Below are 27,968 nucleotides of genomic sequence, written 5' to 3' on the forward strand. Positions count from 1 at the left end.
CGTCGGTTTTTTTTTTTTTTTCCCTTGTGTGCCAGCAGCATTTCATTCGTGTTCATTTCCCTTTCTTTCCAAAGGCATTGAACAATACATCTTATCCTCTGTCCTGTTGACTTGGAAGTTGTTGGTCTTGGAGGAGGCGTATGGGTATGGGCGAAGCGCACACCCCCAATGAGCTTACCAGCTTAACTGCTTATTCAGGTTTAGCGTAGTCATGTGAGCAACAAGAATTACAATTAATACGTTTCCGAAGAAGTTAAAGTCAGTTACGTAACCAGGGGCGGTGTGCATTCTGGAAAGGTCGGTGTGCATTTTGAGTGCAGCCACCCATTTCTGCACAATATCCGCCGGTCTCTGGGACGAGATCTAAACATTCTGTTGGAATTGAATTCATTCGCCATGGCAAGCAAAAGCGCAAAAGCGGAACATCACGGTGCTGCTGAGAAATCGGGGTCGGAACGGGGAGGACGCGTCGACGCACCACCACCAGCACCACTGGCAGTGACTGGCTCGGCGGCCACCACCGCCTCCGAAAAGCGCGAGACAGCTCCAGCAGCTCCAGTACCAGCTCGGAATTCCGGGAATGCTGAGCAATCTGAGCAGCAAAAGCAACAAGAACAGCAACAAAAATCGCACTCTGCAAGCACGAATAATAATACTACGAGTACTCCTACTGCTACTAATACCAGCGTGCACAACAACGACAATGACGCACCTCTCTCCCCACCTCCCGAACGCGTCTTTCCTTCACGCGCAGAAGCAATTGAATATGCGAAAACATGGGCGCGCAACCACCGCTACGGTGTCGTCATCCGTCGCAGCACGAGACATAAAGGCAAGGGGCAACGGAGTACGGTGTATATGAACTGCGATCGTGGAGGGGTTCCGCGGCGGAGCAACAATAACAACAAAAACAGCAACAACAGCAACGACAACAACAACGCCGCCGAAACTAATAACAACGATAACGATAATGTTAGTAGTAATAAAGGAAAGGACGAGTCCGGGTCTGGTTCTGCTTCGGCCCCTCCAGCAAAGAGACAGCGACGAACGAGGAAGATTGGGTGTCCGTTTTTGTTGCTGATTCGGACGAAGACGGGGTCGGATTGGGTGGTCTCCGTTCCCGAGGCGAGGCATAATCATGAAGCGAATACGGTCGTTACTACGGCGGGTTCTTCTTCGGCGGGCGGGAGTTCCAAGGACACGGGCAAGTGACTGGCCAAACCAGAATTCTCCTTGGTGAAGTTTTACTTTCATGACGATCAGTCACGGTGACACCGACCCGTTGGCCATTCGGGAAAAGTTTCAGATGAATGCGCGATGAGCCTTGTCGGGCCAGTTCTGACAAATTGCCGGGGCGAGCGAGAGAGAAAGAGATAATCTTGAATTTGTCTTTGAGTTCCTTTCCTCTTCACGATGGCATGGCGGTTCCTACTAGGGACGCTTCCTTCTGGACGAGTATTGTTACTCGATATCACGATTATATCGCTTGTCCGGAGTATGTCGCGCCGGATATCTCGTCATCATGGCCCATCATCGTCCATTGGATAAGTCGGGAAGATGGAGTCTGACGAGCATTTCGTGGCCCCAACGGATCACGAGGGTACTCGATGCAGAAAGCCCATTCTTACCATTCTTCCATTCTTATCAACAAAACCACAGAAATCATGTGGGAATCATTGCCTGTATTAAATATATCGTCGCATATATAATAAGGTCATCAAAATATATGTACAGCTGAAGAAGTTATCGTCCAAATATCGTCGTATCTCATCATGTTCTCGAGCTAGTATCGGTGTCGGATCTCGACATTGCAAATTCTTTTTTTCTCCTCTTCTTCTCAATTTTACGCATCGCCTCGCTGGTGAGCTTCTGACGGAACATGCGGCGCACTACCTCCTTCTTCCGGGTCATCCGGTCACCAATGGTGATGAGGACGCCGCCCGAGATGCTGCACGTCAGCGAACAGCAGAGAATGACGGTGGTCAATGCAAACGGCCGCACGCGGTAGTCGATGCCCCACGTGCACGCGCCGAGAGCGATCTGGAAAATGGAGTGGAAATCGAGCAGCACGACGATGGCGACAAGCAGCCGCAGCGGGAAGGCGCGGTGCGTAGCCGTCTCGTGCGGCTTGTAAAAAGTATGCGACTTGGCGAACTTGCGGGAGTGGTACTCGAGACGCTGCTGCTGGCGGGGAGTGAGGACGGAGAATTGCCCGGCATCCGGGTCGTTTGGGTCGACATCCTTGCCGCCGCTCTCCAGATCATTTGGGTCGGGGAGACGAGACGGGAGGTCGTTCTTGTCGCGTAGTTTGGGAAGTGTGCACTTTTTGCGGAGCCGCCAAGTGAGGTGGTGATAGTGTGCGATGAAAATCATGTGATATGTATCCCTGGCTCGGAACGGCGCGAGACCGTCGCCCATGATGGCAAATAGCGCGACAAGCACGTTGTCGATCACGTTGATTATGTATAGCTGTCGTCCACCGACATTGATCCAGCCTGCCACTGTCAGATTTGGTCTCAGGAAAATGGTCGGGTTAAAAGTACTAACCGATCAAAAAGAGAACCCAAGCAAGTCCAAATATGGTGATCAAGAGCGCATATACAGTCACAAAGAACCCGAGCGCTACATTTCTCAGTTTCGATGAACGCCCGTACGCAGCAGGGAGGCTTACGCTTCCGAACATATTGGCCAAACCCCTTCATCGCTCGCTTGAACTTGGACCGTCGTGAATGAAGCATGTGACGCACATGATCATTCAATTCCTGTATTTCTTCCTCGGTCCAACCCTCCAACGTGGCTCCATCGGGCAGTACGGCATAGCGTTCTTCGCCAAGCACTGAACTCAGCGAACGCACCGCGCGGATTTGCTGCATCGACGGTTCCCGCTGCCGCGTCAAATTCTCGTCCATAGTCGTATCACGCTTGGCATCCTCGAGGCCTTCGTCGCTGTCAGACGACTCTGGTCCGCGAGGTGACAGAGTGTATGTCGGCGTCCGATTCAGCAAACTGCCAAGGTCTGGCACGAAAAGAGAGTTTTGCACGTTTGTGAGTGTGGAGAGTGTTGATACTTCCGGGTCTGGAAGGTCCGTCAGTCGGGACCCTGCCGGGACATCGGTATGATGAACAAAACTCACCGACTACATCCAACAAGTCGACGATGTGGGAATCATATTCATCCGACGCAAGACGCCGTTGCACTGGTGTCGACACGCTGACGGTCGACGCCCGGTTGCGCCTACCGGTGCTAACGCTGTCAAGCAATTGGCGTCTGATCGAAGATCGCAGCGTCGGTTCCTTTGGTTCCCCTTCCTGATCACCGGACAAAGAAGGTACTAGCAACAGATTTCGTTCGTGCGATGGTAAATCACTCGATGACCGCAACTGTGATGGCGACTCCTCCGACACCGGCGACATCGGATACTCGGACTCACGACTCGTCAGTCGTGTCAGCATGATCGCCGGCGGTGCAGAAAACCGGCCGCGTCGCGGCTCTGAACTGCTGCGGCGCCGCGTCGATGGCCCCTGATCCTCCTCCGTGATGTCGGTTGGCCGCGCTGCGGGTCCATCTTGGGGCCGATCGCCCGCCGTCCGTGAGGTTGAACTTTCGAGAGGGGGACTAGATATACGTGTGGACTGTTGGTTCACAGAGGATCCGGACGGGAGCCGCCGCAGACGGATACTGGGCTCCCGTCGCGGGGCCCTTCGAGCAGGCGGCGGGGGGGATGATCGAGCGCCGGAATCCGGGGACAGCGGGGAGAGATAGGCGTGCTGCGGCGGGCGTAACAGTTCGCGCCGCGTATCCCCAGCGTCCCCATCCCGGTCAATTTGATCCATGCTGGACAGACGAGGAGCCAGGACTTGAGGAATTGATGCCAGCAAAGGGAACTTGGACACAATAAATGGAGCAAAAACCGTTCACTAAACATTGCTATTCCAAGGATCAGCCTCAATTAGTCAGCTCGAAATTAAGTGTAATCCATGGAGTTCCAGGAACAGTCGATGGCGATAAAGCTTTATCGTTGGTGCTGTAATCGCCGCCAATCATCGCATGCGGAGCCCGCTTAAAATCGAGTCCGGCCAGGATTTATTGCTTCTTGATGGTGTGAACAATGGATTTTCGCTCTTTCAGCTCCCTCCGCCGTGCCGTCCGGGCTTCTAGCCAAGGTTTTTTCCTGCGCACGGTCGTTGCCACTCCTTGGCGATCTTCAAATTTCGCCAGCGGGAATCTCCAGTCGTTCCGCTCTGGCCACGGCCGGGACCAGAGCATGACCTGACTTGTGGGGTGTGCATCACGGTATCACATCACCATTGTTCGATGGATGACTCAGCACTCGTTTCTATCACGTGACACAATGCACGCGGCAAGTGACATTGGCCGAGAGCCCCCTTGGTGCTCTTCCTGAGACGCCTGGCAGGCACTCCTAATCCTGGACCAAAGCGGAGAGAAACCGATCTTGGTTGGCTCGACTGAGCTGACTTGCAACGCTGGCAATTGAACTCCAACTAGCCTTCTATTTCGGAATCAATGAACCGAGCCACTTCAACGTATACAATCGGAACTGAATCGAAATGAGAACATACAGATGATCGTAGGCTACCCCTACTTGTCACTTACTCGTAGCTGCGCCTGATACAAAGCGCGTGTGGAATCAATATATCGAGTTTCATGCCTCCAGACTATCCGAGGATCATCACAGAAGAGCCGAAATCACTCCGCAGCCCTACCCGGATGTTGTCGTCATTCACCGCAACAAATGTGATAGTTCATCTGTTCATGCCCAAAGGAGCTTGGCGTGCAGCCTGTTAAGCTCCTTGGCCGCTAGTCCAGAATGGCAGAATGATATCCTCAGGCATCGAAGCCTTGCTCTTCTGTCGTCAAAAAGGGGATGTACAGAACAGCAGCCGCTTTGCGCCCTGAGTTGGCAGCCTGAAACCCATTAGGAAGGCGCTGGTTGCCAACGGATCCTTCCTCTCCTTCGGTCATGTTCGACAAGAGACCCAGTCCTGCCTGATCAGGAATAGCTCCACTCGGGGTCCGCAGCTTCCTCTTCTGCTCACTCCCTCCTTCCTATTTCTGGCCACACGATGAACACTCCAGGGCCAGCAACGTCAAGATTCTCTCCTCTGCAACTCCCTCCTTCGCTCTCTCGAGAGGAATAACCAGGGCACTTTGCCTCCCTGTGCTCCGTCTTCCCCCTCTGCAAGACAAGCTCCCGTCAAGCTCCCATCACCAAGCCAGCTTCGAATTCGCCCGAGTCGGTGACCATCACGCAGCGGTTTCCTGAACCAACTACGGTTCCGATCACATCGTAAAAGCGACTCGTCTCTGTTCTCAGCCTGAAAAAATGTCGACTACTGCTGACAAACTCGCGGACAACCTTGCGTCCACTACTCTGAACGATAAGCCGGCCGAGGAGCCTAAGCCCGCGCAGGAGGCCAAGCCCACTGAGGAGGCTGCTGCCGACGCCGCCGCTCCCGACGCGGCTGCGGCCAGCTCCGAAGAGGGTCGCCGCTTGTACATTGGGAATCTCGCCTATGCGACCACTGAGGGGGAGCTCAGGCAATTCTTCAAGGATTACACAGTGTAAGTCGCATGTTGCACCAGCTCAGCCCATCTTCGGAGCCTGCATGATCGGGCATTTCTATTCCTTTGAATGCCCTCGATCATGGCGACCCTTTCTTGATTGATGGTACCTCATCATGTGCTCTGCAAGGAGGATGCTAATCATGTTACCTGCGTGACAGTGAAAATGTCTCCATTCCAGTAAATCCCCGTACCAGCCGTCCGGTTGGCTACGCATTTGTGGACCTGGCCACTACAAACGAGGCACAGAAGGCCGTCCAGGAGCTTTCTGGAAAGGAAATCCTCGATCGCAAGGTCTCGGTCCAGCCGGCTCGCAAGCCGGAGTCAACCGAGACGACGGAGAAAGGTGTCAACGGCCGCCCTCGAGGGTTCGGCCGCCGTGGTGGCCGCTTCGGCCGAGGCGGTCGTTTTGGGCGAGGTGGCCGCTTCGGTCGCGGTGGTCGTTTCGGTCGTGGTGGGCGCTTTGGTCGTGGAGGCCGTTCGCGCCCTGCAACTGTATGTTTCTTCTCTGCGATGATTCCTTATGCTCCCCGAAAAGGCTGACAAGCATCTCCAGCAGCAGGTCAACGGTACTACAACCGAAAGCACCACCGCTCCTAGCCAGGGTGCGCCCTCCGCGGAGAAGACCAACGGGAGCCGGCCATCCTTCAGGGCCCGACGTCGCTTTGCTCGTTCTCGCAAGCCGCGCGGTCCCCCGGCAGATGGCATCCCGTCAAAGACTAAGGTCATGGTGGCAAATCTTCCCTACGATTTGAGCGAGGAGAAGGTTTGTGACAAGTCCTCACCCCGGCATTAAGTCAAGACGCATGCTAATATTTCTCCGTACAGCTCAAGGAACTTTTTAAGGATTATGAGCCCGTGGTTGCCAAAATCGCTCTACGTCCCATTCCCCGTTTCCTGGTTAGGAAGCTGCAGGCTCGTAACGAGCCGCGCAAGGGTCGTGGTTTCGGTTTTGTCACCCTGGGTTCCGAGGAGCTTCAGGAGAAGGCTGTGCAAGAAATGAACGGTAAAGTGATCGAAGGACGGGAGATTGCCGTTAAGGTTGCAATCGACAGTCCCGGCAAGGAGGACATCGTGCCAGGGGAGAAGACGGCGGAGAAGAAAGCGGACGAGGCAGCCAAGCCGGCCGAGCCGGCTGCAGCTGAAGCGTCTCAGCAAAACACGGCGTCTTCCTGAGGTCGGGATGGGATATGATTGGCAGATGTCATGAGAGGGATGCGGCATGTTTATGCTGGGCAAAAACTTCGCATATATCTTTCTTGACATGTGTTAGTGTGTGATGGATGATGCCATCAGTGTACCAGGCCTTGCGGTGCATGGTCTGGATTAAGTTGCTTTCTACAAGTTGGAATGGTTCAAGTAGACCAATTCCGCTTAATTTCTTTTCATTTTATGCTTTATTTTTGTGTCATAGTTTACCGCTACTATGACTGATTCCTTGCATTCATCAAGGATGCTGGAGCTGGAGGTATTGTTCGGCTTGTCAACGGCGTCCAAAGTCGTGATATCAGCTAGTCCAGAAGAGGAATAGTCATCTTAAGGGTTGCCACCAATTGTCGGGATGTGGCCCAAGTGGGTAAGGTTAGGATGAACGAAGTACGGGATGGTTACCGTAAGTTACGGCAGATCCAGACCATCCAGGACGTCGAGTGGCAGACAGTACAAAAGTCGGACTTGCAAAGGGCATGGCTGAGGTCTAGACGAGAGCTTGTGCCGGTGATCAGTATTCGTTGCCATCATTCTGAACGCCTGGAGCAGTCCCTTCCATAGAGCCAGTCCCTACCGCACCCGTTCCTAAGCTACCACCATGTCGAGGATGTGGGAAGTCGATCCGGAGACGAGGGCCAAAGTACGCCAATATGCTGTGGCAGCGCGCGATCGAAGCCGAAATAATGAACCAGTCTGACGATTCTCGATAGCTTCTTCAGATCTCCAAAATCAATGGCAATGATCGGTGCTGCGACTGTGGTGCACCATCACCGCAATGGGTGGGTGTTTAACCAAAAGAACTGTGCCAGGGATTCTTTGACTGACGACAAATCTTTCTCCCAATATGGGAGAAACAAATGGGCTCCTATATAGGCATCACCTAAATTTGGTACTTTCATCTGCCTCAATTGCGCCGGCATTCACCGGGGTCTAGGCGTGCATGTCTCCTTTGTGCGCTCCATCACCATGGATGCGTTCAAGGCATCTGAGATTCAACGCATGGAGCATGGCGGCAATGATAGCTGGAAACGGTTCTACGATGAGCACCCTATTACCATCTCCGAGGGGCGGACGTTCGAAGACTCGACGATTAAGGAGCGCTACGACTGCGAAGTGGGTGAGGAGTACAAGGAGCGATTAACGGCGAAAGTTGAAGGAGTAGAATACGTTCCAAGTCAAAGGACAAAGACAAAGAAGCCGAACGCCGGCAGATCAATATCGTCATCGTCCACGGGGACGTCGTCAGAGGGAGGGAATCGAGTTCCCCAAACGCAAAAGGAACGTAACGAGGAGTTTTTTGCACGACTGGGCAGCGAGAATGCCGCACGGCGAGACGATATTCCGCCGTCACAAGGAGGAAAGTACACCGGATTCGGTGGCGGGTTACCCCTGAGTGCACAACGCCAGCAGGAAGGGTCAATGCCGGGGCTGGATGAGTTTCAGAAAGATCCCGTAGCAGCGCTGACCAAAGGGTTTGGTTGGTTTGCGTCGGCGGTGGGGAAGAGCGCAAAAACGGTGAATGATACGTATATTCAACCGACTGCGAAATCGGTATGCCAGTCCCTTAACCTCGAGAAAGGTTTCGCTTAATAGTACTAACTAGGTTCGCCGCAGTTAGCGGAATCCGAACTCGCCGCTCAGGCCCGCATTCACGCCGCCCAAATCAGTCAGAATATCCAGACTGGTGCCCGCGGCGCTGCCGAACAGTTTACTCGGTTTGTTGAGGGCCCCTCTGAGACCGGTGGCGCGCGATCGACACGGCGAGACTTCGAGCCCGAGCGCAAGGATTTCTGGGACGAGTTCTCCAATATCGCGAGTCAGAGTCACCACCGGCCAAAGCGGTCGTCTGGTGCTATTGGCACGACCGCGATGAGAAGCACACCGCCGCCCGTTACGACGTCTGTAGGATCGCGATCCACGCTGGCGCCGTCAGGGACCGCGTCGACGACAAAGGACCAAGAGAAGGATGAATGGGATGATTGGTAGAGGCATGCTCATGGAAAAAGTTGTTCCTCGGAAATATACCCAAGCACTGACGTGGATCATTAAGTTCATTCTACATGATCGTTATTTTTTTTTTTTTTTTTTTTTTTTTTGGTATCAGTTGGATCAGGCATCCCATCAGTTAGAATAATCGTACATAAATATATAGAATACATCTAATTTTACAGCTACAAGTCATGGTTAGAAATTGCTCATCTCCGCCAGGACCGCTCGCTGTCTCTGCGGAGACATCCTCTCGAACCGATCAATGCTCATAACAAACGTGCCTCGTCCAGCGGTCAGACTCCGCAGGTGTTTGAGATAACCGACCATTTCCTTGAGCGGGACCTTGGCGGTGATGGTGCGAGGCGGATTATTCGTCGTTGTGCCGGCGGTTGGGACGCCGGAGCTTGGCGTCTCGAACGGATCTGGCGGCGCGTAAATCTTTGACACGTCCACTCCAGAGGTATCTTCCTCGACAGATGACGATGGGCCATCCTCGTCGAGGGAGACAATATGGCCGCCGCGCGCGGAGGAAATGTCGTGCACGACGGCACCCAGGCTCGCCTCGTCGACGCTGATTACGACGTTCATGACGGGCTCCATGAGGGCGGTTCCTTCGGAACGTGAAGAGGAGACCAAATCGTGGAGGGCAGCCTGCGTCGCGAGCCGTGCCGCAGCAGACAGCGCCGACTGGTTAGTTTCCGCACCAAAGATGTGCTGCGTGGCGTCGAGCGTCAGCGTCACGCGCGTGCTGTGCATCGGGAACGAGAACCCGGGCCCGCGAGATAGAGCAGCCAGGCTGCCGTTGTACAGGGCCGTGCGGAGTGTCGCTAGGTCGAGGTGTGCCGGCAGCGACGGGGCGGATTCGTGGCCGTGGCGGTCCCGCTTGATTTCAAGGCCTGGAGCGCGAATCACAATCTGGTTGCCGTCATGAGTGGCGACGAAGATTGTGTCCTCGAACTCGGAGGTTGCTGCTGCTTCATCAAAAGGCTCCACCATTGCCGTGCAGCTGGCTTTTCCCTTGCGCCCGGCGATATCCTTATCGAAGGTCCTGGTCACTGGGTTGGACGCGCTGAGAGCACATTCCCTGTACCCAATCTCAATGCGGCCCATGCTGGCTTTGGCCTTGAGGTCGTTCACAAGCCGGTCCCGCGCGATCTCGAGATGCAACTCGCCCATGCCGCTCAACAATGTTTGACCTGAGTCCTCGTCCACGGTGACGTGGAGGCTTGGGTCCTCACGCAGCAGTAGGGACACCGCATCCATCATGGGTTTCTCCTCGCTGAGGCTGTGCGGCTCCAGGCTTGCGAAGAACACCGGAGGCGGCACGTCAATCGGCCGCAGCTGCAGCGTGCCCAGCGGTTCCGGCGGGGTCTGCCGATTGCCGGCGTAGGAGATGAGAGTGTCGCCCGTGCGTGCATGCTTCAGGCCTGTCACGACGCCAATGTGGCCCGCCGGAATGGAGTCGACCTCGACGGCATCGTTGGCATACATCCGGAACAGCCGTGGAGCACGCTCCGACACGTGGAGATTTGTGTTGTAGAGCAGGCTATTCTTATGCAGGGTTCCCGAGTACACGCGGACGTAAACCAGGACACCGCGTCGCGCGTCGCTAACGACCTTGAAGGCCAGCGCGCAGCTCTGTAGGCTTGAGATTGCATCCCGCGCATCAGTGACAGATGCTTTCTTTTTCTGCTTCGTAGGTTTATTGGACACAGGCTTGGGGTCCTGCTCCACGGTCAAGTCTCCGCGTAACAGGCTACGAAGGCCGCCTGTTACATTACCAATCCGGACTTCTGGATCGGCTGTTTCTGTGGGACTGGGAAGCAAATTGTTGACAGCGTCCAGCAGTGGCTGCACACCAATGTTGCGAAAGCTTGCTCCAGCAAAGACCGGGACGATATTGACGTTGGGATCAAGCAAGCACTTGCGAAGGCTCCTGAGGATATCAGTTGAGGACACGGCCAGGTGATCCTCGTCGCATTGCAGGAACTTGTCGACCATGTCTTCGTCATGTTCACTCAACAGCTCCACAAGCGCTGTTCGCGCACGCTTAAGCTCGCTGGCTAACCGGGGTTCTTGGGACTCCAATGTAGGCAGGTCAACCATTTGGACGACTTTGCCGTCACCTCCTTCCTCCCAGAACAATCCTCGCAGCGCAACCACGTCTGCGACGCCTTTGAATCGTCCTGTCCCTCCTTCGAACCACGGAATCTGGCACACCGCCGGCCAGACGCGCAGCTTCGAGCCTACCTCGCGGACGGTTCGTCCAAATGCGGCGCCATCCCGATCGAGCTTGTTTACATAGACGATCCTCGGGATCTGGTAAGTATCGGCTTGATGCCAGACCTTTTCCGTTTGAGCCTCCACACCAGCCACTCCGTCCAAGATACAGACGGCGCCATCCAATATCCGTAAGGACCGCAGCACTTCGAATGTAAAGTCTGCGTGCCCCGGCGTATCTATGAGATTTATGGTGTGCGGGACCATTGACCTGGGCAGCCCCTTGGCCTCCAGCTCGTCCAATGGAAGGCTTTGTGCCGCACCCTGCGGCGGCCAGTGAAAGGTAATTGCAGCAGACTGAATTGTGATACCTCGTGCTCTTTCTGCCGGGAGAAAGTCTGTAACTGTTGATCCCTCATCTACTTCGCCTATGCGCCGTGTAAATCCACTATAGTAGAGCATTCGCTCTGTCGTGGTGGTCTTGCCGGCATCGATATGGGCAATGATGCCGATATTTCGCGTTGTGTCCAGATCCGCATTCTGCCATCTCAAAGCCGTGGATGTCAGATTTCTCCGTGCTGTCAGCTTCGCCAACGAATTGATTGAAATAATATCATTTTTCCAGCCATATGAACGTAGCGGTACCCTGGCAAGGCCTGGGACCGAGCAGCGCAGCACCGGTCTACCCAAGTGGCATGCTGCGACCATGGTCGATCGCGATCCAGCGCGGACCCTCAAAACACATCAGCGGCGCGCCTTCAATGTCGAATGAAGAAACCACAGGTGAAGCTCTTGGAGCTTGACGAATTTGAGCTTACTGCGTGCATCCGGGAATTGACCAATCAGGAGTCGGCATACGTGCCCCAATGTCCGCTCCGTCTTCGGTCACGGGCCTCTCCGCTTTGCCAATTGATAGACGGTTCGTCTCGAAATCCGGACACGAATATTGCATCTGCCTTTGTCCTCCCAATCGATATCTGCAGCATCGCGGGCCGTTGAAGAATCGCTCCCGTGCCAGCTTAGCCCGCCGAATCTGCAGTCGGCTTGCCCCTCGCTTGCGATCAACAACCGAACCGGAGGCAGCAACACATGGACTACTCAGCAATATCCCACGACCCAGCTGATCCAGCGGCGCCGTCGCCCTGGGGCTCTGTGCCGCCGGAGCAAGCAGCCTTCGCTGCCACCCATCAGTCGCCGTATTCGGATCACGATCAAGCCTCGCGCCCAGCGTCCAGTTCCGCCGAGCAAGAGCCTACTACCCCAAGGTCCCCTGGCTTGTCCGAGAGAGTGCAGAACACACACTTGGGAGACGAACAGCGCACGGAACAGTCCCCTCAATCTCCTCCGGCGCAACAAGGGCAGGCCACTCAACCGCAGAAATCCCAAACCCCTGCCCGATACCAGACCGGGGCGCGACAAAATGCGAACAAGCCTCCTGCCCCGACATATCGGCTCCAGGCTAAAGTCACCGGACTGGAACGGACGGGCAAGAAAGACCCGATTATACGGTTTGATGTCTACGTATGAATCGCCAGAATCACGATTGTTCTCACACGCTAACGCTTCCGTTAGACGAATATCCCCAAATTTCGCACTACGCAATACCGAGATGTCCGTCGCACTCACTCCGAGTTTTGTAAACTTGCCGAGCACCTGATCTCGTCCAACCCGGAAGCTCTCGTTCCTGCAGTCCCGCCGCCTCTTACTCCCGCTGGCGCAGGGACCGATGAGGATGAGATCCGCGTTAAGGCGTCGATGCAACGATGGTTGAACTACGTGTTTGGAAATGAGGTCCTTGTTCATGATGATGAGATCGTGCTATTCGTAGAAAGCGACTTCGGCTATAGTCCGGTCGTCAAGATGAAGCAGCCGGCGACTGGGGTTCGCCGCAAGGTTCTCAAACAGTTTGCACCTCCTCCAGATGATACCCCAGAGCTGCAGAACGCTCGACCTGTTGTAAAAATGTTCTATCTTGGCGCCATGGATTCTAGTCAGAAAGTGGGCAAGGTGGTGAAGGGACGGAGAGGTAAGGAACCCCATGCGGGTTGTTGAACTTGGCTGACGAAAGCAGCGCTTGGTTTAGCAGAGTCTGATTTGGGAGACAAGCTGGGGCATATGCATGTGCAGGAAACCCACTCCGGGTTGGCAAATGCCTACCGGAAGCTCGGAAAGGTCATTCAGACGATGGGCGACTACCATGCCGCCCAAGCTACCGCAGAGGCCACCACTCTCGGCGATCCGCTGGAATACCACTCCTCTGATGCCTACATCGTCAAGGAGACCTTGACGAATCGCCACATTCTCCTTCGAGAGCTCCATCAAGCTCAACAGACGCGAAGCAGTAGACGTGCTGCAGCGGACCGACTGCGGGCCAGCTCGTCCGTGCGCCCAGATAGGGTAGACGAAGCCATCAGCGCTCTAGACGATGCAATCAAGCACGAAGAGTATCTGACCAACAAGACACGGCGGGTGACGGAGAATCTTCTCGTTGAGACCCGGCGATGGTTTGATCGGACCTCGCAGGATGTCCTGGCCAGCCTCCGTGACTACACCTTGCGGCAGATCGAAGCTGAGCGGCGCACGCTGGCACTGCTTGAAAGCGTGCGTCCTGATATCCGGGCCATCGATGGGTCTGGCGGTCTCAGCCGTCTTGGTCGCGAGGCGCATCCGCAAGTCCGGCGCAACCTGACATCTAGTCAGGGCCCCAAGGGTGATGCCTGGAGCGGAGTTCCTCGCCGCAGCGACAGTCTGAGCCGCAGTATCAGCAGCAGCACCTTCCTGTCACCGACTATTGCCGACGATGACGACGTGAACGGTGACGGATCGTTTGGGCGGCCTCGCACCTTGAGCGGATCTCTTGTCGATGAAGATGATTACGACCGACTCGATGCGAAGAACGCTGCAAGCCGGCTGGCACAGAGCACGTTCTAGTCACCTTTATTCCCTCCACATGTATAGTCTATTGTTCATGGACGCAGGCTAATGTTTGTGATGTTGTCTGTTTGTATCTACTAGATATGACAATCAGGAAAGTTCAATTCCGGTAACCGACTGATCATTGCAGTAATACTTGCAACATTGAGACGAAGTCAACTGACAATCTTTCCGTTTGCACGACGTCTGTGTGGCCTTACGCCTGACTTTCAAAATTTGTGCACCTCTTCTTTGTGTGCATAGGATGATTCCTTGTCCTTGCCCACCTGCAACATCCCATCAGAGCGGAAATGATCCTTGACCTCTGGCGGCTCCTGCTCCGACGGTATGGCATAGGAGGACTCCTTGCCGTTACCGACCTGAAGCATTCCGTCGGAGCGGAAGTGACTATTGTGCCCATCGGACAGCTTTCTGACCACCATCTTCTTGTCGGTCTCCTTCGTCGCATAGGACGATTCGCCCTTGGAGCCGACCTGCAGCATCCCGTCGGAGCGGAAATGGTCTTTGACCTCCGGCGGCTCCTGCTTCGACTTGGTGGCGTAGGAGGATTCACCGCTGTCGCCGATTTGGAGCATGTTGTCTGCCCTGAATTGGTTGTGTTTGGCGGCATAAGATGACTCGTCCTTGGAGCCTACCTGGAGCATCTCGTCTGCCTCGAAGTCTGTGTCTGGGTTTAGGTACTAAGTCATAGATTTGAAGGGGGTAGTCTAGGACGTACTGTCTATGGGACGAGATGCAGCTAGACCAAGAGAGAAGGCTAGCAGGAAGAGAACGTTGAGCTTCATGGTGTTTTGTCTTCTTCTTTCTAGCCCAAGAAGGAGATACAGTGCTTTCTGTTCAGTTGTGATCTGGATGTCAGTCTCTAGGGCTGTCCCGCGGTCTTATATGTCTTCGTTCCAGAGGCTAAACCACGGCTCTTGCTACTGCCTTCCGCTGCGTGATACACGAAAACGAGGATCGGCTGCGTGCGAAATTTTTGTCTTCCATCCCGCCTGGACGGAAAGGCTTCAGAGATCCTCGTGTCACGCCAGATATATGGATATATGGATACTTGCAGACGGGACGTGTAGCATTCTGCCTCCAATCTCGTCCTGATTTATGTGAGACAAACCATATTTTGCATGTGGATGGCTTAACGCGTATGTATCGAACCGAGGGGGAGGGGATTCGGGGATGATGCGACGAATGTGAAGAGGAACGGAATGTGAATAGCATGATCGACAAGGGGGTTTGATCACCATATTGAAATGGTTACACTCTGCTGTCATACATAGTCGTAGGTGGAAGCCGTCGGACTGACCTGAAGACTTTCCCGACAAGGATACATGTAACTATGGATCATCAGAGTCTCAGGTCAATGTTATGCTGAAAAACATGCCGGATCAGAGCTCAGTACGCTCATGGAAAAGACAAAGAGACTGATCTCGTTCGGCTGGGCCATTATGTCTGCAATGACGGTGCCGAAAACACCATACGAGAGAGTTCCCTCGCCTGGCCACTCGGAGGCGTCCTCCTCCACGGTCGGCGCGAGACTTTTATCTGAGGACAGCGACATACCGCGATCTGGACCCAGAAAATCACGTTGTGTGTGGAGTTGGCATTGGGTTTTTCATGGCCTAACCACCATCGCCATCATTATTCTAACGATCAATTTTTGGATGGTAAAATCCAAAAAAACGCTCACTCATGATGAATGCTGGGCTCGCTTCCACATGCCCTGTACGTTCCTGTCAGATTCCAAGTCATTGAAAGCACTACAGTTGGGCTAATACGAAGGCAGCGCCTATCGACGTAGCCCTCAGCAACGTTCCACCTGTCAAAACTCGCTTCAACGGCTCCCTCTGGCATCGGACGCCGTTCAAGGGTCCACCAACGCCGCAAGTCGAAGCCGCATGGCAGAATGCAATGGCGTACGGTATGATTGCCGTATCTGCGGCGGACCTCCATCGGGCAGAGAGATTCGAGGATCTTGCCACGGCTGCGCAGTTCCCTCCCTGGGTGCTTGACTTACAGTCGCCCAGAGGACAAGAAGAAGACGACAGTAAAGCTGAAGAAGAAAAGGACAAGTACATCGCCGTAGCAATGGGTACCCATCAACTTCACTGCCTCCACTTCATCTGGCAGGACCACTACGCAACGTACTTCCCGAACACAACTCTGCGCAAGCAAAAGGAAGTTCCCGAGCTGTATGAGCTCCATTACGAGCACTGCATCGATTTAATTCGGCAGACCATCATGTGTGATTTCGATACAGCGATTCTGTCTTACGACTGGGTAGCGGACCATCATGTTCCTACCCCGAACACTAATGTTATGCACAAGTGTATCGATTGGGATGCGCTGCAGGCGTGGTTAAAGAAAAGAGCTGTACCGATGCCGGAAGGATTTGTCTGGGAGAAGCCTCAAGGACAGAAAAGTTTACATTTTAATCCGTAAAATTTGAGTCAGTGTTGTTGAATTACTGGCAGTAATGTGATTTAAATTATCGGATCACGTTGTCTTGTTCTAACGTCTGCTCGAAAACATTACAACCCAGTCTCCTCTGGCTTATTTCTTCTGCAGCATCTGGCAGAACGGGCTGCGTGCACGCAATTTCGGTCCCCACCGGCAAAAAGCGAATGGAATCGGTACTATCAGACAGCACAATCCGCCGAGCAGTGTACAGGCCCAAGCCGCCCCGAGATTCTGGTACAACGGATAGGTACAAAATGGAATCGTCACGCTGGCGAAAATATTGCGGATAATCACGCTCGAGGCCATCACCGAGGCACTATAGATGCCGTACGCGTCCGTCAGATAGTTATTCAGCGCGAGAAAGGTAAGGTCGATGCCGATGCCCAGTAGCACGCCCGACAAAGCTGGCACGATCCAGTGTATATCGGGGCGGGCCGACCAGCCGAGCCAGAACTCTGAAATGGCGAACAGCGGGCCGCCGAAACAGGCCAGCGGGAGGCGGCGATACTCGTCTTTGCGTGCCCACTTTTTGCCCTGGGCCGCGGCATGCGTGTGGTATTTTTCCCATGCAAGAAAGATGAAGACGGCAAGCACAGCGCCTACGGCTGTTCCCATGAACATAAGGGCAGAAACCCCAGGACTCAGGTTGTATGTGTCGCGAAATACCAGCGGATACAAGCCGAAGTATAGGAAAAAGATGATGTATTGGTACAGGATGAACAGGTCTGTGAAGAACACCAGCGGCTCAACCAGAAGACCGATTGGTCGGAGGAGAAGCATCAGAAGGTCTCTCGGCTTGATACTTTTTTTCTCATGTAAACCGGATTCTTCAGTCTTGATGACGGGAGGATAAGTCTCTGTTCACGATCAGCACGAGCCATCAAGTAGCGAAGCTTGAAGATGGAGATACCTGGCATGAACAACAGCAGGGGCCAAATGGCTGCAGCGAGTATCAAGGCAATCCAGAATTGCCACGGCCACCAGATTGTGGAAGTAAAGCCAGAGATGATGGGGCCGACAAGAGGACCTACATTACTCGTCAGGCCCAAGACGGTCACTGCACGTCCTCTAGGACGCAGATCAGGGTAGATGTCAGAAAACAGGCCATTGGACACCGTCTGCGGAGCCGCAGCACCACAACCCTGCAGGAAACGGAAGAGCAAAAATGCCGGCCAGTTGGGAGCCAGCGCACATCCCAGGGTGAAGGCCGTGTAGACGCCAAAGGCAGCCAGAAACACGGGGCGTCGGCCATATGACTCGGACAGCGGTGCAAAGACTGGCCCGAAGATGTAGCCGATTAGAAACACAGCCACGGGGAACGGCTTCTGATACTCCGATGTGACGTGGAAAGCGCGGTTCAGGGCATCTCCGGCACCACTTGGTAGAGACGAGCCCATGGTAGTGTTGAAGTTCATGAGGATAATGGTAGCTGCAATTACAGCTTTTCTGGCCTGTGATTGTAACAATTAGGGCCGAAGCTGGAACTGAAAGCACGTGGAGGACATGGGGTATGGACTCACAGGGCTCCATCTGTTGGAGAACTCCGCAGGGATTCTTTCTACTGCCGGCGGGATCTGCCCGACTTCTGCAGACTCGTTCTCGCAATCTGCCGGCATCTCAAGATCTGGGTCTGCAGGGAACTGCATTCTCGTTAAATTGTCAGTAATGGACAAGCATAATGTTACAGAACTCTCACAATCGTCAGGTCAAGGGTGCTCTGTGTGATGCTGACCGGGAGAGGTGAAACAAAAAAAAAAAAAAAGAGAAATACGCAACAGTTGTGTTCATGTCTGTGTACGTGACTGGGAGTTTACGACAACGATCCCATGACGATTAGATAATCGGTTCGTTCGCACGCCATGGTGCCAAAATTTGTCCTCTATATCTTCGTGCAATTTTGTTATCAAAGCAAAGCATGTTTCCGAGCGTTCTGACCAACGGCTGAAAAGAAACTGCCAATGATCAGATCACTGTTGAACACTGGGGGACTAGAACTCAGAAGAAAGGGTTAGGGCTAGATACATACAATCATGTTTGCATCTGTCAGCTGATCGGTGCGCATATCGCTGCAATCCTGTCCGCCTACTCTCTCATTCAATAGAAGCCGCCGATCACTGCTACATAAGTGTAACATAGTAGCATTTGTCTGCAGATAGCCACTATGCATAGCACGAGAAAGGGCAGAGAGCTTGTTGCACATCATCTTTGGAAGGACGGATCATAAGTCATGTCGGTTGCCATTGAGAATTCATGCAATCTATTCCTTGGTTTTCTCGACAGCACTCTCCGACTCCACCGTGATGTCGTGTCTAACCTGCACCGTGCCCTGTTCCGGCTCGTGTAACTCCAGATTGCTGCGCACGGGGCTCACCCGCACCCCGTAGAAACGATCCTCCTCCAGCTCAATATACGGGTCTCGTTGCTGGTCGAGCTTGTGACGAGCGCGGGCCGCCGCAACGGCTTCAGCCGAGGCTTGCAGCAAGCTGGTTGTCGGTCGCTTAGCTAGAGCCTTCTTGCGAGCCCGCTTGTTCAGAAGGACACCAAGTTCCGGGAAACAGAACACCAAATTGCCGCTGGTCAGCTCGGCGGCCCTGAGTTTCTGTCAGAAATGCGTTCCATTGACTTGAAAGTGGAAATGCCTACCCCCATAAGAGAATTTCTGGCTGGTTCCATGTAGTATCGGGGTTGTCGCTTCTTTCCAGTCGAACCACGAATCCAACAGTGCTGAAAATAGGTGCGCTGTTGTTGTTAATGCCATTCTGTTTGCGACTCTTTGCACTGGCCGGTCGAACATACCATAAACCAAACGTGAATACCAGAACAACAAAGAATTTCTTGAGCTTTGTCAGATGCAGATTCCACACTGCATGGACGGGAAGAAACAAAATCAAGAAGTCGGTGATGGTGTTGAATAACCCGCTGGTGTTGAGCAACTGTGAGATGTCCACGCAGTGACCCGGTATCTTCGGGTTCACGATCCTGGCTCTCGGCGTACACTCGAAAATCTTGACGAACGAAGTAATGCTGTAAAAGCCGATGCAAATAACAATGAGAAAAACACACAAACTGTCAAACAGACTCCACCGGACTGGCGAAAAGACGCGCCGGTAGAGCCATAGAATTGTGAGCTTTGTCAGGCAGATGGTCACCCCGTACTCGATGGACGCCACATTAAACCACTGTCCGCAATATTTGTCAGAATATCACTTTCTTTATCAGCTCCCATGGTTCAGCTCCCTCGCCTCCGATGAATCCAAATACTGCACTCATAGGGAATACCGAACATATGAAGCCTGCTGAGCTTGTGCCTCTGTTATATCCCACGCATGCTGACCCCCATGGTGCGACATCGTCGCTCCCATGATTCCGCAGTATGCCGTTGTACCGGCCTTCGAGTTCATTAGCGATCTGTCCCTGAGATAACTCGAATCAATCCAGGTCGATCATACCCATGCGGCGGAAGCAAGCCCTAATGTATTACGTAAGCATACCGTCCTCTCCGTCAGGCTTAGGGTTAGGTTACAATCTTCGAAAATCCAGGTCCGCTTGATCATCAAACGAACATAACAGCGTGCGAAAAAGAAGAGAGATGTCAACGGTACTGCAATCGCGATGGTAATTTTACTCTGATAAGTTAGAGATGGCGGGTTGATCGGATTGGAGACGACACCGGGCGGTGGTTCAAGGGCTGGCGTGAAGGTCGCGAGCGGCCCCTCCAGCGTCGATGAAGCAAAAGAAGACACAGCAGTAGTGTCCATTTTAGCCATCAAACTTCTATACAGTAGAAATCTTGAAGATTGATTCAATGTTCATTCCTTTCCAGGACGCATCCGTGGTCTATAGCGTCCATGGACGAAGGCCAGTCTCTCAACTCCCAAGCCTAACTCGTGTTCAGCAGCACTCATGTGTTACGCAAAGCTCGCATTTTGCATTTGTACTGTAGCGATCTACTTTGTTTGAGCCCGGACGATGGGCTGCACGACTGTGGAAGGTCGCCGGGGGTCCATCAAGGACCCCGATCGCGGAGTATTGCAATGTCACGTTTCTTGCTCTGTTGGTGACAAACGATTTCCGGCTCCTTATAATCCAAGGGACGTTCCCATTTTATAGCCCTAATGACTTTGATCCCTTCTATCAGAGAGTTCCATGTGACAATCATTGCCTACAATTTGGTAAGTTGCAGTTCAGGTCCGGGGAAAGGAGAAGGTAGGGACTCTTTTTAAAAAATCGCCTTGCATGTTCGTGCTCCGTCTCGGACTTTCGGCGAAGTAGTTAGTGGCTACTTCTGTTGCCTGAACCAGCCTCTGGGGAATTTTGTGTCTTTGTTTAATGGCCGATTCCTGATAATAGCCTTGAAGTGGGCGATCTGGGCTGAAAACACGTTTCCCTGCAGGTTGGCGACGCAAATGCCTCTACTCGTCTCGGTCTCTTCGAATGGTGCCTTCAATAAATATGTTGTAGTCCGAAGCAAAATAGCAATGTCAACCCAACTAAATGGACACCAAGGTTTACATGCTCTGGACCCGACTGAAACGATGTAAGTGGCTTGCGAAAGATGAAAGGGTTTAGGTACCGTGTCTCTCTGTTATTCTCATTATTTAGTGGCCACTAATGCATGCTCTAATGCACGATAAAATCTATTAGAGTTTAGAATTGAGACAACACAGCCAATTAAGTCACATATTTGGCCTGCAAGGGAGATCATTAATGTTGTTACACATTGTCCTGCTCGCAAAATGCAGTGCAATGCCAAGTCCATTCCACGTCGCAAGATCCAAGTTTCTTTGCTGCCGGACAAAATTCCTACAAAATCTATATGTGGCTGGCGGATCGGCGAGAGACAATGCCGGTACGAAGGCAGAAACGGCGAACGCTCGATGTTAAGGCCGAACAATGCCCACGTGGCCATGAGATATCATCTCTTGACGGCTGATGAGCAGACTCTCACTGCGTCTTCGTACTCGTATTTTCTACAGCTGACGATGGTGTACAGCATCGACATGGAAAACTCAGGTACTTGAATATCCGTTGTTGTGATATGCTGCGGCTCTAACAGAGATACGAAATAGGCTGCAATGATCCATGTGCGGCGCCGAAGAGCTATGCTTCCTCGCCAATTGAAATGATTGAGGAACACGAAACTCCCGTCTCAGTCAATGAAGCGAAGCTGCTGCGCAAGGTTGACTTTCGACTCCTCCCGATGCTGGGAGTGGTATACTTTGTCACCTTTTTGGACCGGTCAGTTGTCAAATGCGGCCTGAAACCAATTGACTAAGTATTAAGTGTAGCGTCAACATTTCCAATGCTCTGACTATGGGTCTGCCAGAAGAGCTAGGGCTGTCGGGGGATCAGCCTAATATCGCGTTGACAATATTCTTCATCCCATATATGCTTTTTGAGCTTCCTTCCAATCTATGCATGAAACAGTTCAGCCCGCGTATCTGGCTGTCTTTGTGCACAGTCTCCTTTGGCATTGTCATGCTCGGACAGGGTTTTGTGCATAATTTCAGCGGCCTCCTGGCCACGCGATTTTTTCTTGGAATAGCGGAGGCCGGAATTTTCCCTGGAAGTTTCTATTTGATCAGCTTTTGGTACCGCAGAGATGAGTCCTTGAAGCGATTCACTGCTTTCTGGTCGTCGATTCTCCTGTCAGGGTCATTTGGAGGCTTACTCGCGACGGCAATCTCGAATATGGACGGGATATGTGGGATGAGGAGTTGGCGTTGGCTTTTTATTCTTGAGGGAATTCTGACGATTGTCATTGGAATTGTTGCTTTCTTCACTCTCAGCGACTTTCCGCGAGAGGCGAAGTGGCTGTCACCTGAGGAGCGGGCCGTGGTCATCGCCAGAACTCAGAATAACGAATCTCGCTCAGTACCAATCTCACTGAAGGATGTGTTGACTTTCTTCAGGGATATCAAGATCTACGTGGCCACTGTCGTCTACTTCGGTAAGTGTAATTACTGACTCTGGTGATGTGGAACTGAGTTAATTGTACGCAGCTATGGCGACCCCAGTATACTCCTTCGCATATTTTGCCCCCACGATCATCCAACAGACTCTAGACTATTCAGTCTTGCAGACGCAACTTCACACGGTCCCGCCATTTGCCGCTGCTTTTGGGTTGTGTGTTGTTGTAGCATACTGGTCCGATCGAACTGGAGTTCGACTTCCGTACATTCTTGGAGGCGAAGCCCTTCTATTCGTCGGCCTCGCCCTGATGCTGAGTTTCCATGGGAGGTCGAAATTTTCCATTCAATACGCCGGCATCTGCCTCATTGCGATGGGCTCCTTCGTTGCTGGGATCTGCGTTGTTTGCTGGGTCTTGATGAACCTACGTGGCCATCTCCAGCGGAGCTTGGGGTCTGGGTGGATCATTGGATTTGGGAATGCAGGAGGGATTGCCGCAACTTTTGCATTCATCAAGACCGATGCACCTAGATACGTCAAGGGATACTGGACGCTGATAGCCATGGGCATCGTGTGCACGGTCGGCTCCATTATTTATGCTCTTCTGGTGCACCGGGAACGAAAGGCGGCCCGAAAAAAGGGACATGTAGACTGGATGCAGCTGTCGCTGTAAATATGCCGATAGGCGGAAAAGGGTAGTTGATAGACGCGAGCAATTATAGAGCCATGGTTCAGTGTTTCCGGGAAATCAATTTCAATGATTTTCAAAATCAAAATATTAAAAAGTGAATTCCTACACATGGAGTCAGCTTAGCGTGGACGGGTGGCCCGGATTGGCAGTCACTGGAGCTGAACAAAGGCTGAGCTGTGTACCCGTCCTGTTGTGACATCGGCGACTTTTCTGATCCTGCATCTCGGTCACTTCATCTTCGCATCAACTTCAAAGCATGCTGGCCCGAAAAGCGCTCTCCAGGGGCGTCGGCCTCAACTTTTACAGAAAGCTTGCACGTTTGTCGCTGCCACGTTCCTTGGGAGGGCTGAGAACGACATCGGATTCTCGATTCTCAACAAATACGCAGTCGCAACTGGGCGCCAAATCCAATGATATCATGACTGCAAAAGAAGAGCAGTAAGCGCTCTATTATATTTTGCATGACGTGTTTCTTAAAATGTTGCAGGTACACTACTGCCTTTGCTCTCTTCGAGGGTCTTTGGGAGGTAGGCTCCAATTCTAGTAGAGTACAACGTGACTCTGATGATCCAGGCGGGTGTGAATACATGCTTTGTCAATGTGGGCTCTGACCATCCATCCATCATCGAAGCAATCATCAAGGGCAAGCGTGAGCGCCCGGGCCAATGGCCGAAGTTCGTGACTTGTCCGTCTGAAATGACCGCCATTTCGATGGCAGATGGCTATGCCCGCGTCACGGGAAAGCCGCAGGCTGTCATTGTTCATGTCGATGTCGGCACCCAGGCACTGGCTCACGGCATCCACAATGCCAGTGTCGGCCGTGTTCCGGTTTTCATCTTTGCCGGCCTGTGTCCATATACGGAATCAGGGGAGCTCACAGGTTCTCGCACTGAGTACATGCATTGGCTCCAGGAACCGCACGACCAGAAAGCAATTGTCCGTCAGTATTGTAGATACGTTGGCGAGGTCCGGACTGGACTCAACGTCAAGCAAACCGTGGGCCGTGCCATTCAGTTTGCTACCAGCGCACCAAAAGGTCCAGTCTACGTAGCTGCCGCAAGAGAGGCACTGGCCGAAAGCATCCAGCCATACTCGCTGCCGCAGGACCAGTGGGTTCCTATCGGACCCAGTGCCTTACCAGAGGACGCAGTTCGTACCATCACTGCAGCGTTAGTGCAAGCTGAGCGGCCATTGGTGATTACGGGCTATTCAGGTCGCGACCGCCGTGTCCCCGATCTCCTTGTCCAGCTTGCAGATCAGATCCCTGGTCTTCGGGTACATGATACCGGCGGTAGTGATATGTGCTTCCCGTTTAACCACCCGGCCTCGCTCGGCTTTCGGCTCGCCTACGATGACTGTATTCGCGATGCAGACGTGGTGTTGATCCTTGACTGCGATGTGCCGTGGATTCCGTCGCGAAATCCACCACGCAAGGATGCCAAGTTCTACCATGTCGACGTTGATCCGTTGAATCAACAGATCCCTGTCTCGTTCTTCCCAGCCCACGGGCGCTGGAAAGCTGATGCTTACGTTGCCCTACAACAGGTTCTTCGACACCTAGAACGGGAGTTCTCCACAACCCTCCAGCATCCCAAGTATGCCGCTAGGAAAGAGATGTTGAAGTTGCAGCACCAGGAGCGCTTGGAGAAGTTGGCGCTGCTTTCCCGTCTTGGAGAGTCGGATTCCCTGGATGCACACAATGTGGGCAGCCTGTTGAAGGAGTGCTTACCACAAGACACGACTTTCGTCGTGGAAGCCGTCACGTGTGCGCAGTCGATTGCCGATCAACTCCAGCCGGCTCGTCCTGGCGCATGGATCAATTGCGGCGCCACCGGAATTGGCTGGAGCAACGGAGCTGCGCTTGGTGTGAGGTTGGCGCTCGACGATGAACAGAAGCCTGGTCTGGTGTGTCAGCTTGTCGGGGACGGAAGCTTCATGTGTGCGTCTCCATCCAGCGCGATTTGGGTTGCATCCAAATATCAGATCCCGGTTTTGACCGTGGTTCTGAATAATGGCGGTATGTGTGAGATCGGTCCTGCCGGAACAGGAACTGACTTATGTCCTTAGGATGGAAAGCGCCTCGTAACTCGACTGAGCTGGTCTATCCCAATGGACTAAACAAGGGTGCCGCCGATGATGAACTCAACATCTCCTTCGAGCCGTCGCCAAATTACTCAAAGCTAGCAGAGGCTGCCAGTGGGCGTGCCCACTGGATGCGAGGAATGCAGGCGAAGACGGTAGCCGAGTTTCGTGAACAGCTGCTGGAAGCGACAAAGATAGTGCGGGGTGGGGGAGCCGCTTTGGTAGAGGCCTTGATGGAAAAATGAGACGTGCTCGTTGGTCATGGCGGTAGGCTAGAGTGGCGATGCCTTCATTTTGAACCGACCTTTTCGTTTCTTCCTCGCTCACCGGCTTTGTCTACACGTACTCCTACGAGCCATTAATAGTACCGTAGCCTGATAGTCGACAAAGTCGCTCACGCTTTGATTTGTTGTAGCATACTGGTTGACTCGGACGGCTTGATGTGATGGTTTTGTTTGAACTCTGGCGCATGCAAAGGCTGCTGATTTTAGGAATTTAGGGCATCGGCAGTCGCAGCTGGTGCAGTTGGCATGAGCTTAATTGCTTTACCTTTTATCGACTTGGAAATTGATCAACGCCTTGCAGATGTTTGCCTGCGGAAGCGTTTGCTCGTGTTGGTGTTTGGTTGGTCAAGTTTGACCTGTCCATCGTATGAGCTTGTAATAAAAATCAATGAGGATAAAAATATGCTGCCAGCCTATAAGAAAATTTGCTTTTCAAATCAGCTATTGGCCAGTTTTCATTAAAAATTACCTAGTCTGTGTTCCTTGCTGGTATCAAATTGATTACGAGTAGTGTAGAACTGCACCTGCGGAGACGATACGAGCACGAGCACTAGCACTGAGCTAGCTGATCGCAAAAAGTGTACTCGTTCGCCATAGGCCATGATTCAGATATGGATATAGATAGAACTCGTTGCGGAGTACTACTCTCGCACACGGTAGTAGGATTCGCCCGTGCCATGTGAGCAGCGCAAAAAAAAAAAAAAAAAAAAAAAAAAAAGAAATCATCGCAATGCAGTTTCGAATGGTGTGAATTCCATGGTTGAGTTGAGAGGCAAATGCTCAGTGACCCGGAATCGTGACGTGAACTCCTGTTCTTATCCGATGACTCGGATCCTACCGACAAGGAATCGATTTAGAGTAACCCCGCAAAGATTGAGATTGGAGACCGGCGATCATTGCATTTCTTCCATGACTGTCTCATACTCCATATTCCTTTCAAGCTTCCCCTGTTGGACTTCCTGGACGCCAGTAGGCTTAGCAGCAACAAGCAACAAGCCGGTTGATTACTTTCATTTGTTTGAAACCAATAGTTTCGCTTCCTTCGTGACCCCTGAATTTAGCGTCGGATTGCGCATTTTTGCGCAGAATCCGCGATTTCTACCCTCCGATTCCTGTGAATTGACGTGGTCTGACGCGGTCGTTCGGATGGCGATTTGGCCGGTGTAGGAGGAGTGTTCTTCAAGCAGAGGACTGTGTGTGTATCGTCGATAGGCGAGACTGATACGATCATACGAGCGTGTCACATTCGATGGAGCTTGCCATGTGGACTGGGACCGATCTATAAATGGATGGTGGCCGATGATTGGCCCGTATCCGGATAATCTGCTCAAATGGACGCAGATCACAAACTTCGACCCCGGAAGTGAGCATATTTTCCAACCGACAGGAAGAAACGCCGTCGCTAGTACTTATTAGCCATCATGTCCGGCTCTGCGGTCCGAAATCCGTGTCGCATGAAAAATATAACCCCCCCAGACCCGTGACGCGGTAGGGTCCCCGACGGAGAGATACGATCGCAGCAGCAACAGTCTCGAGGTCGTCACCATGGATCATACAGAGCACGATATGCACACAATGTCGGCCACCTCGACGGCCACCGCCGCAATGGCAACTATGACAAGCGCATCGGGCGGACATATGGATCATGGGGGCTCAGGAAGCTGCAAGATTTCGGTAGGCAAACCGGTTCGAGACACGAATGGCACCGAGCAGGAGACTGATCAAAGGGACACAGATGCTGTGGAATTGGAACACCATCGATGCATGTAAGTCGCAGAGCATTCTCCAGCCCAATGCTGGGTGATCTGGGCGACAGAGCAAGTCACTAATCCTACCAAACCACAGGCTTCCTCTCCCGAACCTGGCACATCACCTCCAAGGGCATGTTTGCAGGCTCCTGCATTGGCGTGATCTGCCTAGTGATCTGCCTCGAGCTCTTCCGCCGCCTGTGCAAGGAGTATGATCGGTATATCATCCGCGAGTACCAGCGAAAAGTCGCCCAGGAAGCGTCATTCAACCGTGCCCAGGCAGCCCGGGAATCGTGCTGCGAACAGGAGGGGGATAATAATAACATCGCAGCAAGGAACAGCAAATCCTTGTCCCTGGCCCCGGGCGTGTGCGCCCCGGATACGTCCCCCACGCTCCGCTTTCGCCCTACCGTCCTGCAGCAGTTGATTCGCGCCCTCTTGCATATGGTGACCTTTGCGATCGCATACTTTGTCATGCTGCTGGCCATGTACTACAATGGCTACATTATCATTTGCATTTTCATTGGCGCCTTTCTCGGTTCTTTTATCTTCTCATGGGAGAGCTTTACCGTTTCCGCGAAGTGAGTTTATACCACAAATGACGCAGTTAGGAGATCAATCACTGACATCTTGAGTAGGCCTACAGGGACATCAGGAGCAGAAGGAGCGACAGTCTGTTGCGGATAAGAACTTCCTCTTCTGGTATGATTTGTACATATTTATTTTAATGACGAATGATGACCTTGCATACTTTCGAGACGTTGGATTTCCATTGTTTGTGTTAGAACTACAATAACAAGATCCACTAACAGATCAAGCGCGCCATCTTCTACTTCCACAGTATCGGAATCATGTCCAATACC

The 27,968-nt window shown here is 52.8% G+C and overlaps 15 protein-coding genes across 15 annotated transcripts; 9 read left to right on the plus strand and 6 right to left on the minus strand.

Moving 5' to 3' along the window:
* Window positions 1-396: 396 nt before the first annotated feature.
* VTN49DRAFT_1336 (uncharacterized protein) lies at window positions 397-1,212 on the plus strand (the record flags this gene model as incomplete). The annotated part of the gene is made up of 1 exon (XM_069408939.1): window positions 397-1,212. The coding sequence occupies one exon, from the start codon at window positions 397-399 to the stop codon at window positions 1,210-1,212; it is 816 nt and encodes a 271-aa protein (XP_069270375.1).
* A 558-nt stretch (window positions 1,213-1,770) lies between these two features.
* VTN49DRAFT_1337 (uncharacterized protein) lies at window positions 1,771-3,834 on the minus strand (the record flags this gene model as incomplete). The annotated part of the gene is made up of 4 exons (XM_069408940.1): window positions 1,771-2,495; window positions 2,548-2,622; window positions 2,672-3,076; window positions 3,135-3,834. 4 exons carry the CDS (start codon window positions 3,832-3,834, stop codon window positions 1,771-1,773), a joined length of 1,905 nt encoding a protein of 634 aa, XP_069270376.1.
* A 691-nt stretch (window positions 3,835-4,525) lies between these two features.
* On the plus strand, window positions 4,526-5,285 carry VTN49DRAFT_1338 (uncharacterized protein; the record flags this gene model as incomplete). Its single annotated transcript, XM_069408941.1, has 2 exons — window positions 4,526-4,545; window positions 5,042-5,285. 2 exons carry the CDS (start codon window positions 4,526-4,528, stop codon window positions 5,283-5,285), a joined length of 264 nt encoding a protein of 87 aa, XP_069270377.1.
* Window positions 5,286-5,345: 60 nt separating this feature from the next.
* Window positions 5,346-6,760, plus strand: VTN49DRAFT_1339 (uncharacterized protein; the record flags this gene model as incomplete). The annotated part of the gene is made up of 4 exons (XM_069408942.1): window positions 5,346-5,584; window positions 5,746-6,079; window positions 6,141-6,350; window positions 6,413-6,760. 4 exons carry the CDS (start codon window positions 5,346-5,348, stop codon window positions 6,758-6,760), a joined length of 1,131 nt encoding a protein of 376 aa, XP_069270378.1.
* A 28-nt stretch (window positions 6,761-6,788) lies between these two features.
* Window positions 6,789-7,271, minus strand: VTN49DRAFT_1340 (uncharacterized protein; the record flags this gene model as incomplete). The annotated part of the gene is made up of 2 exons (XM_069408944.1): window positions 6,789-6,922; window positions 7,196-7,271. The coding sequence occupies 2 exons, from the start codon at window positions 7,269-7,271 to the stop codon at window positions 6,789-6,791; spliced, it is 210 nt and encodes a 69-aa protein (XP_069270379.1).
* Window positions 7,272-7,391: 120 nt separating this feature from the next.
* VTN49DRAFT_1341 (uncharacterized protein) lies at window positions 7,392-8,779 on the plus strand (the record flags this gene model as incomplete). Its single annotated transcript, XM_069408945.1, has 4 exons — window positions 7,392-7,433; window positions 7,504-7,572; window positions 7,667-8,344; window positions 8,408-8,779. 4 exons carry the CDS (start codon window positions 7,392-7,394, stop codon window positions 8,777-8,779), a joined length of 1,161 nt encoding a protein of 386 aa, XP_069270380.1.
* Window positions 8,780-8,977: 198 nt separating this feature from the next.
* Window positions 8,978-11,710, minus strand: VTN49DRAFT_1342 (uncharacterized protein; the record flags this gene model as incomplete). The annotated part of the gene is made up of 1 exon (XM_069408946.1): window positions 8,978-11,710. The coding sequence occupies one exon, from the start codon at window positions 11,708-11,710 to the stop codon at window positions 8,978-8,980; it is 2,733 nt and encodes a 910-aa protein (XP_069270381.1).
* A 381-nt stretch (window positions 11,711-12,091) lies between these two features.
* Window positions 12,092-13,933, plus strand: VTN49DRAFT_1343 (uncharacterized protein; the record flags this gene model as incomplete). Its single annotated transcript, XM_069408947.1, has 3 exons — window positions 12,092-12,523; window positions 12,575-13,028; window positions 13,074-13,933. 3 exons carry the CDS (start codon window positions 12,092-12,094, stop codon window positions 13,931-13,933), a joined length of 1,746 nt encoding a protein of 581 aa, XP_069270382.1.
* Window positions 13,934-14,145: 212 nt separating this feature from the next.
* Window positions 14,146-14,721, minus strand: VTN49DRAFT_1344 (uncharacterized protein; the record flags this gene model as incomplete). The annotated part of the gene is made up of 2 exons (XM_069408948.1): window positions 14,146-14,597; window positions 14,655-14,721. 2 exons carry the CDS (start codon window positions 14,719-14,721, stop codon window positions 14,146-14,148), a joined length of 519 nt encoding a protein of 172 aa, XP_069270383.1.
* A 927-nt stretch (window positions 14,722-15,648) lies between these two features.
* VTN49DRAFT_1345 (uncharacterized protein) lies at window positions 15,649-16,372 on the plus strand (the record flags this gene model as incomplete). Its single annotated transcript, XM_069408949.1, has 2 exons — window positions 15,649-15,655; window positions 15,717-16,372. 2 exons carry the CDS (start codon window positions 15,649-15,651, stop codon window positions 16,370-16,372), a joined length of 663 nt encoding a protein of 220 aa, XP_069270384.1.
* A 111-nt stretch (window positions 16,373-16,483) lies between these two features.
* Window positions 16,484-18,036, minus strand: VTN49DRAFT_1346 (uncharacterized protein; the record flags this gene model as incomplete). Its single annotated transcript, XM_069408950.1, has 3 exons — window positions 16,484-17,247; window positions 17,301-17,841; window positions 17,911-18,036. The coding sequence occupies 3 exons, from the start codon at window positions 18,034-18,036 to the stop codon at window positions 16,484-16,486; spliced, it is 1,431 nt and encodes a 476-aa protein (XP_069270385.1).
* A 611-nt stretch (window positions 18,037-18,647) lies between these two features.
* VTN49DRAFT_1347 (uncharacterized protein) lies at window positions 18,648-20,148 on the minus strand (the record flags this gene model as incomplete). The annotated part of the gene is made up of 6 exons (XM_069408951.1): window positions 18,648-18,981; window positions 19,034-19,129; window positions 19,187-19,569; window positions 19,675-19,779; window positions 19,840-19,859; window positions 19,914-20,148. 6 exons carry the CDS (start codon window positions 20,146-20,148, stop codon window positions 18,648-18,650), a joined length of 1,173 nt encoding a protein of 390 aa, XP_069270386.1.
* A 1,149-nt stretch (window positions 20,149-21,297) lies between these two features.
* Window positions 21,298-22,973, plus strand: VTN49DRAFT_1348 (uncharacterized protein; the record flags this gene model as incomplete). The annotated part of the gene is made up of 4 exons (XM_069408952.1): window positions 21,298-21,403; window positions 21,460-21,628; window positions 21,679-22,340; window positions 22,393-22,973. 4 exons carry the CDS (start codon window positions 21,298-21,300, stop codon window positions 22,971-22,973), a joined length of 1,518 nt encoding a protein of 505 aa, XP_069270387.1.
* A 274-nt stretch (window positions 22,974-23,247) lies between these two features.
* VTN49DRAFT_1349 (uncharacterized protein) lies at window positions 23,248-25,318 on the plus strand (the record flags this gene model as incomplete). The annotated part of the gene is made up of 4 exons (XM_069408953.1): window positions 23,248-23,429; window positions 23,479-23,518; window positions 23,565-25,008; window positions 25,059-25,318. The coding sequence occupies 4 exons, from the start codon at window positions 23,248-23,250 to the stop codon at window positions 25,316-25,318; spliced, it is 1,926 nt and encodes a 641-aa protein (XP_069270388.1).
* Window positions 25,319-26,932: 1,614 nt separating this feature from the next.
* VTN49DRAFT_1350 (uncharacterized protein) lies at window positions 26,933-27,792 on the plus strand (the record flags this gene model as incomplete). The annotated part of the gene is made up of 4 exons (XM_069408955.1): window positions 26,933-27,031; window positions 27,093-27,123; window positions 27,203-27,686; window positions 27,744-27,792. 4 exons carry the CDS (start codon window positions 26,933-26,935, stop codon window positions 27,790-27,792), a joined length of 663 nt encoding a protein of 220 aa, XP_069270389.1.
* Window positions 27,793-27,968: the final 176 nt, after the last annotated feature.

This window comes from Thermomyces lanuginosus, assembly GCF_041956635.1.
Source record: "Thermomyces lanuginosus strain ATCC 200065 unplaced genomic scaffold VTN49scaffold_22, whole genome shotgun sequence".
In the NCBI taxonomy this organism is placed as follows: Eukaryota; Fungi; Ascomycota; class Eurotiomycetes; order Eurotiales; family Trichocomaceae; genus Thermomyces; species Thermomyces lanuginosus.